This window comes from Rhyacophila brunnea, unplaced genomic scaffold (assembly GCF_057557595.1).
Source record: "Rhyacophila brunnea isolate RB1 unplaced genomic scaffold, BYU_Rbru_1.0 scaffold_4, whole genome shotgun sequence".
NCBI lineage: Eukaryota > Metazoa > Arthropoda > Insecta > Trichoptera > Rhyacophilidae > Rhyacophila > Rhyacophila brunnea.
This window is the reverse complement of record NW_028233068.1, coordinates 16,062,224-16,072,575: the sequence shown is the minus strand read 5'-3', so window position 1 is coordinate 16,072,575 and position 10,352 is coordinate 16,062,224. Positions and strand designations below refer to the sequence as shown.

The following is a 10,352-nucleotide window of genomic DNA, read 5'->3' as shown; positions in this document are numbered from 1 at the left end:
CAGACAGTCATTTTAAGTCTCTGTGTATCTCTCGACATTGTTCGCCCTCTGCTCCGAGAGTGGTCCACAGAGTGGCATTGTTGGTTGCCTCATGCTATTATTATTTACATGTAAAATAATTTTTGAATTATTAGTACTGAAAACAAAATATCACAGTTTTGTGTTTTGCCCAAAAATTCGAATTCGTCATCACTCAAACGCAAGTTATAAACTATGATGTTGTCAATTATGACATGTCGCGTGTTTTAAGAAATATATTACTACGTAGATATTATTTGGTACTGATATGGATGGCTGTATGTCTGAGTGTTGCACTTAAATTAAAACCACGGATTCAGGGAAATTAAATATTACGTATACGGGTTTTTCACATGAGTTATAAAACATGGATATAGATTAAGGCAACAAAACTTTGGCACGGGAAAAAAAAGTGATGAGTTAAGGTTAGACGGTTTCAAGGGATGCTTCCTGACTACCTACTTTCTAGCTTTCGACCCCTGCTGAGTCAAAACAGTACTTTTTTTCACTATTTCTATTTCACTTTGTTTTATTTATTTAAAAGTTACAACCATACTAACAAACACAGGAGTTAGATAGATATAATAGTTTTCTTCCTAATTATGTCGATTACAGTGTTATATTATTTCAATGGGGGATTTAGGCATTTGTTGTGTCATTTTGTGTCCGTAATCCTCAAGTGATGTCAAAGGCTTACTGCTTACTGTTGTACTCTTTTGTGTAAGTGTGAAGTGTTACAGCTCAATACAGGAATAACAAGCAATATTTTAATAAATTATTGTATAAATATAAAATAAAGAAATAAGTTTTTTTTATTTATAAATTGACATAGGTAAAGTTTTAGGTTGAAATAAAAACTCATGGTTTAGTTCATTAATCGGTCGGTATTAATTTTTATCAAGTTATTGCCAATCATGCTGGTATATTTATAATAAATACCCAGAGAACACAAAAATAATGGAAAGTGGGTTGCCTTCTCAGTGAGGTTTTAAATCTCAAGTGTAGAACTTACTAATAATCATCTGTGATAATCAGGGCTTCGAACTGTTACTTTTTTTCGTTTCGGTTCAAGTAAAAAAATATGTATCGGTTCGATTCCGATTGCGGTTTTCGCTTCATTTCCGAGTGATTAATGGATGGTGGTTAGTGACCCAGAGTCTAAAAGATGTGTTATACCTACGACAACTGAAGTGGGGAGTAAGATCATGTTAACGCGCGTGTTTGAACATGTACCGAACCGAAAAAACCCATCTTTTTTTCCCAGTTGGGTTCCGGTTTTCGTTCCGACTAACAGTTTTTCCGATTTTCAATTCAGTTTCGGTTCGAAGCCCTGGTGATTATACTCATTTCTTTGCGGAATTCCGGAATATGTACCAGTATGTAAAAATATATTAATAAATGTATATTACGTAAAGGTGTGTGTTTCTATTATGTGTTAATTGTAAACTACATAAATTGTTAACGTCCTCTTAAAAGAATAAAATCAGTGATGCAAAACATTAATTTATCATGTGTTGATTATTGATAAAACCGTGTAGGTACCTACCTAAATACATATATTTTTTTCAGTGCACTACCAATGAAACAAGTTGAAATCACCGGCTGCCACTGCCTTCGACATGAATTATTAATTTACTGTGTTTACGTGGTGTAACTTCAGAAACAAAGTTTTTGTTAATTTTATGTTATCTTCATTATTTATATTGACAGCTGTTTCTAGTTTACCCATCCTTAGAATGATCTAAAACTTTCAAATATCATAGAAGGATAAAAAACCATCTTTAGATTGTCTTGATTTATCATTGTCTTGTCTACTTTCATCCCAAATTAGTCCAGTTAACCATTCTTAAGGCTTCACTGTACATAAAAATTAAATTGTCATTAATTCTCGTCTCTTATTTATCTTTTAAAACATGATAATTCAACAGCCAATCACATGTCGTGAGATAAGATTTTTATATCAATAGATAATCGAAACCCTCAAATGATAAGATTTTATACCTTTATCATCATTTGATAAATTGGTGCCGTAGTGCTTCATCGTGATATTCAAGATCTTGTGTAAGTACAGTAAATTCTAAAGAAAAGATTGTTGGATAGGTGTATGTATATGTTCTTCCTTGAGGGCGCGAATATATATATAATTAGATAATATATAATAAGAACTCGCCAAATACAGTTTTTGCTCAAGATGAGTTATTTATACTGGCAATCTTGCAATTTTGAACTCTATCTTAGAAAAAATCACCGAAATTCTAACTATACATTTTAAGTTATAAAAAAAAGATATTTGTCACATAAATGTCTCATAAAAGACTTCTTCCATGCGTATTTTTCCCTATTAGTGACACATCTGCCGCGTTTTGTTAGTAGCTCCTTTATATGGTCGCTCCAGTCCGCTGACGCTCCTCTGCTTCGTCTTCTCTGGAGGCCACCCAAAACCACCATTCTCTCCAGATTGTCTGGTCTGCGCCGAACAATATGTCCAAAAAACTGTAGTTTTGCAGTCTCTGAATGATTGACTGGTTCGTCCTCTGCTCTGGCCAAGAAATACGAAACATTAAGCGCATCTCGAAGGCATCAATTGCCTTCCGCTCCCTTGCCTTCAGGGTCATTGATTCGCCACCGTTTAACAATATGGAGAACACTAATATTTGCACAAGCATCATTTTTGTGTGAATTGAAATTCCCCGATCCTTCCATATTATAGTGGTAAGACGTGTCATCGCATTTTTTGCAATCTGTGTACGTCTTCTTATTCCCGCTTCACATCCACCTTTTCCACTAATGGTTGATCCCAGATATACAAACTCGTCCACTGTTTCTAAGTTTTGGAATATACTTGCTGTTGGTAGAAGGTTAGCCCGATCGACAACCATTGACTTGGTCTTATTCATATTATTAAGGAGGCCGTATTTGCGACTCTCTTTCTCTTCCGTAGTAGCTCTGTGAGTTCTCTTTCATCAGCAGTGATTTGAGTGGTATAACCTGAGAATCATAAGTTGTTTATTTTCTGACCACCAATTCTTATTCCGCCTTGCCATTGATCTAGGGCTTTCCGCATTATATGCTCTCCATATTATTGAATACCTAACTGGGGAGATAAAACACATCCCTGACAGACTCCCTTCTCAGTTCGGAAACTCTTCAGGAAAAATATGCGTCTACAATGTGACTGTGTATTAGTATATTAATACTATCGACCGAAGGTACCTACTTGATGGAATTTGAATTTAAATTCCAACAGATTAAGTTTTGTACTATTCCATTTGACTCATTTTTTTTGCGACCCGGGTTTCGTCGTGTTTAAAAATGTTCCTCAGAATGATATTTTCATGAATGAAATCAAATCAGAAGAAGAATACATTGTTAGTGTGAATGAGGTCTATGCAGTGCTCGAAATGGAAAATTTCACGAACAGGAACGCTGTATAATTTTCCGAAACTAAGTACTTATGCTATTACTTTCTTTACGTACGTACGTACTTTTGATATAAAAATGCAACAATAAACTTTAAACTTATTACGTGGATCTATATTGGGCAGGTTGGTAAGGATTGTCAGCGCCGCAGGCGAAATAATCTTGTTTTAACAAAGTATACCGTCAAAAATTGTATTATTCTTTATTCTTACTTTATCTACTACTATAACCAGTGCATGATACCTTTACCACCACTCGTCAATGATTATAACTTATATTATTGTCTCATTTGGGATAGATAAGTTTGTAATTAATTAGTCATAACAAACAACATATCCACATAAGTACCTTATAGATTCAAATTAAAAATTTATTTACGTACTTATAGAAAATTTTACGAATTCCATTTAAATACGAGCACAGAATATCAAACATCAAGAAATAGTATTAAAATAGTGTTTAAAAAATAAAGAAATAGTATTAGAAAAACAGTAAGTGCCTACCTATACCAAGTATTTATAAAACAACGTTCACATAAACTCGTTCTCACGCAGGTGGAATATACGATTATCCGAAGCGATTTGGTTGAACGTAGTTATTTCCTGCCCAATTATCATTAGCAATTATTGCACCTTGGCAGAACAAACAACTTAGATTATCAAGAAAGTTATAAAATAATATATAATAAAATCAATACTAAGTACCAATAATGGCAGACTTCTCATTTGTACTGGGTAGATATAAGTTGGAAAAAAGTACGTAGCCTAAATACCTAGTTCTCTTTTAACTTTCAGAATGCAGTATGTAAGCATACGTCTTGAGAAATCAATCGGATAAAACCATGGATAGTATCCACTATCCACACAGCTTTAAAGGATTCTCAAAGATTTATTTTGAACCTTCTCCACTATAAGGGGGCATAAGGCCGTACCTACATCTAATAAAAGTTTCAAGTCATCCAAACAACGTAAACATAGCATTATTTGTAATTAAATTACCAATGGTGTGTCATTTTCATTTATATAAGATAAAACATCACGGAAGGTGAAACTCAGGTTGCTAAGCGCGATTCTTATAGAATAATATAAAATTGTCATTAATTAGTACCTACTCTATTCAACATTATAAGGACTAATATTGTATTGTATGCATGTTATGTTACAATGGTGATGCTTTGGTTACCATTATTGTAATATACATCTACCACCGTATTTATTTAATAATCTATGACTAACACCACCTAAAATAATTAGATGTCCGCACTGCACACATAGGTACCTAATTTGTTAGTACCTTCCTATTCTAAACGATTCAATCTATGTTGTTTGTCCTTCCCTACTCACTATATTATTGCCATGGAAATGATAATAGGTACCTACATACAATATAGATATTATGATAGTCGTACATTTTTATTGAAAGATATTCCTATATTTTTTTAAACAAATTTACAAACACAAATTATGTAAAAGTTCTCTACACACTACCCATGTATTATTTCTATTATTTTTAAAGTCACAAGCTACAATGCATGTAATAATAATTGTAATACAATAGGAACGTCCCAAATAAATAAACTCTGCAGAAGGCTATTCAATATTTTTTTCTGCCCAAACCATCAATGGCCCAAACACATTTTTGTAGAAAACTTCATTCATTATTAAAAATTGGGGTTTACGACTTATCATAAATATTTTTTTAACACGAGTCAAGTTGTTGAGATGATAATAATTATTGAATCACAGAACAGATGTTGCCACTGTATTGTCCACTGGAATGAATTCCTAATGTTTTCGCAGATTTACACGAAGTACCTACTACGTAATTAAGCCTTCATTATTTTTATAAATATCCACAAAATTATCAAATTGTGCGTGTGGCCAGAATTATCTTAAATCAGTTTGGATACCAGCGACAATAGTATATAGGTATATATTATGTAATAATATAATTATGTAAAAATGGCGAATTTGTATCCCACAGGAAAGTACTTATTAAAAACGATAATTGTAAGGGTGATTATCCACCTAGTGTTACGAATAAAAAGCGAATTTAACATAATAGACTTTTTAAAATATCATATTTATAAAGCCTATTATAAGGACAGTATTCATCCACAGGTAATTAATAAATAAATGTCAAAGGTTAAAAATCCTCCTCCTGTAAAATAGTATTTTGGTTAATTCGCCCTTTTTACAATACACCGACGATAATTATAAAGGTGCTGAGAATTTTAGCCAACTATTAAGAGAATTAGCCCTTAAATACAGTATACCATTCCTTTCTAATGTATTTTATTGATATGATAAGTCTATAATATTATGTAAGACAAATATGATAAGATAGTCAAGATAAAAACTCACCATTTAAATAACGTCATTGACATTGTCACTAACACATTGAATGGGTGTGGAAAAACTAACCAAGTACGAAAAACAGTTTTTCTAAGGAAGGTTACATGTTTTAAATGTAATGTACATAAACACGCAAATAAGCAATCAAACAAAAAAAAATCGTTTCTGTCTATGTGTTTTCATTTTCTAATTAGAGCAATTTTAAATTTTCAAAAAGATAAAAAGCCTGTTATCTCATGATTTTACTTTTACTATGATAAAGTCCACATTCTTACATTACAAGAGAGACAAATAAGTGATTTTTCGCACATTAAACATCTGTATAATTTTAGTGTTAGAATAATTGAACCACCTACATTATTTTTCTAATATATTAAATATAATATATAAGAATATAATTCTTTTATGTTCATTCTAGTTTTAAATATTTTGTAGGTATTTAGTTTTTTTAATACCCAAAATGGATTGTTTTCAGTTTACCTCAAAAGACAAATTTTTAAATAAAGACAAGTTAAGCTATTTATCCTATAGAGGACGTTGTAATAACTTATTTTCACCGAACTTGGAGTTACCGTACTATAGTTTTTGCATACAGTAAATTGTTTCATCTGTTGGGCGAGGCCCTGAGCCAGTGTCTGTCTCTTATTAGGTTGCGGCTTAGGGCGATCCAATAATGAAAATTTATCACAGAGAACGGTTTTTATTCAAAAATTAGGTGGGTACGGTTTTACAATATTTTAAGCAGATTTTATAGCTATATAGTGAGATACGTTAAACAACGAGCCTGCCTGGTAACAGCCTGAATTCAAATGATTCAGTTATTACTGATCTCACCAGATAAGGCAGAATTTCATTAGCTGGCTTTCGGCATGTTAATCAATAAATCTTACAGCTAATTTTGATATCTACGACGTCTAACGCTAGTTTTGGCTTATTTCCTGAGGGCAACATATCGTCGGTGTTTTGTAAAAAGGGCAAATTAACCAAAATGCTATTTTACAGGAGGAGGATTTTTAACTATTGACATATATTTGTTTATGACCTGTGGATGATTATAAATATTGAACAAGTTTATAATAAAGCTTAGAAATAATACTGACATTATAATAGGCATTATTATATAATATTTTAAAAGGCCTAATATGTCAGATTCGCTTTTTATTCGTAATTTCAATTAATTTGATTTTTAGTCAATTATCATTTTTAAATACTTTCCTGTAGAGATACGAATTCGCCGTTTTTACACAACAAAGCTAGTGGGGTACACATTGTATTTTCATTAAAATCTCGATTTCGCCAAAATGGTTGATTCGCCCTTTTTAGAAAACACCGACGATATATATCAATATGTAGATACTTGCACAATATCTAATTTGTCCAAAGATATGATAGTAAATTTTGCAGTGAATAAAAGAAGGATGGTACATACCCAGAATTATTTAATCATATTATTATCATTCATTTCTGACCCAAAAAGCACATCTAAGATGGCCATAATCTACATCAAGGACGCTGATGATTACGAGGCGAAATTGATTGAGGCAGGATCCGTGCTAGTGGTGGTGGATTTCTTCGCCACGTGGTGCGGCCCTTGCAAGGCCATCTCTCCCAAACTGGAGGAGCTGGCTAAGGAGTTCAACGGCTCTCTGATTATACTCAAGGTAAAGCGATAGATAGACCCAAGATCAATTTCATTGAGTGACATGCACCTATAGTAGTTATGAATTCTCAATTTCCATTGATTTAAATATAAACTACACTGTGCTATGTCATCCGTTGCAGCCAATTGAAAGATACTGAACTAGCAATAATTCAGCATGGCGTGATTCTGACTATTCTCGGTTCAAATCACACGTACGAAAATTTTGTATATTAATTGAGGTATAATACATAGTAATATATTAATTGCAGGAGTATTTATACGATATAATTCCAATTTACAACAGTCAAGCCAGTGATGCACAAACCGCGGCCCAAAATAACAAGTACTTCATCACCAAATTTTTCATTGAATATGACAAAATTCTAATTTCCTATGTACGAAGTTCTATCATGCAAATAAATATTATTATGTACGTAAATCCAGAGTGGAGAATGATTGGAGTACCTGATATGTAAGTATTGAATTTAAAATAATTAAATGCATGTCTCTTCTAGTATAATATATCATTATTTTTCAAAATTTTTACCGACTGCGCCACGTGAAAAATTAGAAAATGGATAAATTGGCCCTTCTTTCAAATAGGTTGTGCATCACTGGTCTAAGGGAACTGGTGTAAATGTAATTACTGGATACTTTTTGTTAAAGATTAATTTTAAAAATGTTAGACATTATTTTTGGTTGAAATTTTGCATACCTACAATAGTCATGTTATGAATTTAATCTTGAATTGTTTTTTGTGAAAGTGTAACAAGAAGCCTAGATTTTTTTGTAAAACATTTATGGAAAAGAGAGAAAAAATGTAAGCTAATGTTGAATGTCTAATTAATATAAGGAACCATTTTTTTCCCAAAAAAAATTGTTATAATAACCATTTATTGAAAGAAAATGTTTCATATAGGTAACCGGTAGCGAATGAAGGTCAGCGGTAGCGAACCTACGGCACACGTGGCTGGCTGGCTGGCATAGGAAAGAATCTTAGATCAATTTATAAAATAAATTTCTATTCTTTGCCACACTTTTAATTAGTAAAGGTGGTTCTTTTCCTATACTTTTTGGTTTTTTAAATAGCATTACCCTTTATAGGCTATCCTTTTTCTATTTTCATTAGAGGATTTTTGTATTGTTTGTCATTGGAGCTTTTGTTTGTACTAATCTTCCTTATATTGGTGTGTCTGCTGCATTATATGATTTGAGTTGAAGCGGTAGACAAATGATTCCCAGCCACGTTCCAAGGAAACCTAAGGTTCCACGACAATTTCATAAACCTTACAAAAATGTACAACTGGAAATCTTTATGGTAATAAAATAAAAACTAGTACTAGTGTAGAGATAAATAGCGATAGCAGAAAATACTTCTTCCGGAGTCTAATGTCAATCAATGAAATTATTATATGGTGTACACTTTTCAACAGGTTGATGTGGATAAATGTGCCGCACTATCGGAAAAGTGTGATATCTCGTCCATGCCCACCTTCTTCATGATCAAGGAGAAAAATGTGTTGGAGAAATTCAGCGGAGCCAATTATCAGGCCCTTAGGAACTGCATTCTCAAGCACAAGTGAATCAATACCAATACCAACTGATAATATTCAGCAGTATCAAAACTTATTAACGTACATATATCTTAAATCCTTCATGTTTTGTTAAAATTTGTTTCATAAATAATCCAAATACTTCCATTACCATTCCTTTGTGTTCTTATGCGAGTCTTCGGATAAGTTTATTCATAATCATATAATATGGAGAGTATCGTTAAAATATTATTGTATTTATTGTAAACAGTCCTTTGCACCCCCGAACAGGTTAACGGACTAAAGTTCATAATGAGGCTATTGAAAGATACTGTTATATATTACTTGATGGGTGAGATAATATTTGGGTTATCAATTATTAATTAATTATTCTATTTCCCGTCTCATTTTTGTGTTTTTCATTATTTACTACTGACACATGCATTTATATTTTTATATTATCATCAATTGTTCACACTGCCACTATGTTAAAATATGGAATTTTTCTGTTAATACCAGACTTGACTGTATCATTACATAATCAATAATGTGTGATATTCCACTTCTATTGGAGTTATATGCGGTATCTCTTTACAAATACCGATAAGTCCTCAATCCAACATATTTTATAGTAAACGTCATGTTTGCATTGCAGTGATAGTTGGTTTTAATTATAGTTTCAAATTAGAACAGTTTGCCCATGTGTATTAAGTAGATAAGCCCTTTATTGCAATACATATAAACAAAATAATATTTGACGTAATATAATATTAGTTGTTTTAGTTTCTGTATGTTTGGTTGTGGAATGGTACCATAGATTACATATATATTTGTTTTACTTTGACTTTTCTGTTTGAAATAAAGTATTATTTGGTTGGTAATTTTAATAAGAATTGGAAATCATTCATTATTTAGTTTTGTGTTTTTCATGCATTACAATCGACTATTTTATCAAAATAAATGTTATTATCACAATAAATTTACAACTTTTGTTGGTTTTCATTTTATGAAATAATAATTAATACCTTCTACTTATGCCACATCCGTTACAGGTCATCGGCCGATTATTTTCATTTTATTTATTTATATGTTTGAAAAGAAACCATTGTGGATATAACAAATCTAAATTCAAGACGTTCACAACATGAGATTTACATTATAACAAAATATTACCCTCACAGGAGAGAAGAAGGGAATATATAAAATAATAATAATACAAAATTTAAAAAAAAAAATACAAAAAAGTACAATTTTATACAGAAAAATAAAATTTCGAATACAAAATACATAGCACATCACCGAAAATGTCTACATCTTTGGGAAGCGCTTTGACTAGTCTTGCACCCTGGTATCTGATAGACTTGACATGAGGAAACGGTTCCGATC

At 31.9% G+C, this 10,352-nt stretch overlaps 1 protein-coding gene across 3 annotated transcripts; it reads left to right on the top strand.

The window, feature by feature from the left end:
• Positions 1 to 2,030: 2,030 nt before the first annotated feature.
• On the top strand, positions 2,031 to 9,975 carry LOC147066974 (thioredoxin-2-like). Of its 3 annotated transcripts, none has more exons than XM_085954610.1 (3): positions 2,031 to 2,079; positions 7,270 to 7,453; positions 8,868 to 9,975. In XM_085954610.1, exons 2-3 carry the CDS (start codon positions 7,280 to 7,282, stop codon positions 9,015 to 9,017), a joined length of 324 nt encoding a protein of 107 aa, XP_085810736.1. In that variant the 5' UTR covers positions 2,031 to 2,079; positions 7,270 to 7,279; the 3' UTR covers positions 9,018 to 9,975. The 3 variants fall into 3 exon arrangements, with proteins under 3 accessions (XP_085810736.1, XP_085810737.1, XP_085810738.1); XM_085954611.1 differs by lacking the exon at positions 2,031 to 2,079 and adding an exon at positions 5,804 to 5,864; XM_085954612.1 differs by lacking the exon at positions 2,031 to 2,079 and adding an exon at positions 5,817 to 5,907.
• The last annotated feature ends 377 nt before the right edge of the window (positions 9,976 to 10,352 follow it).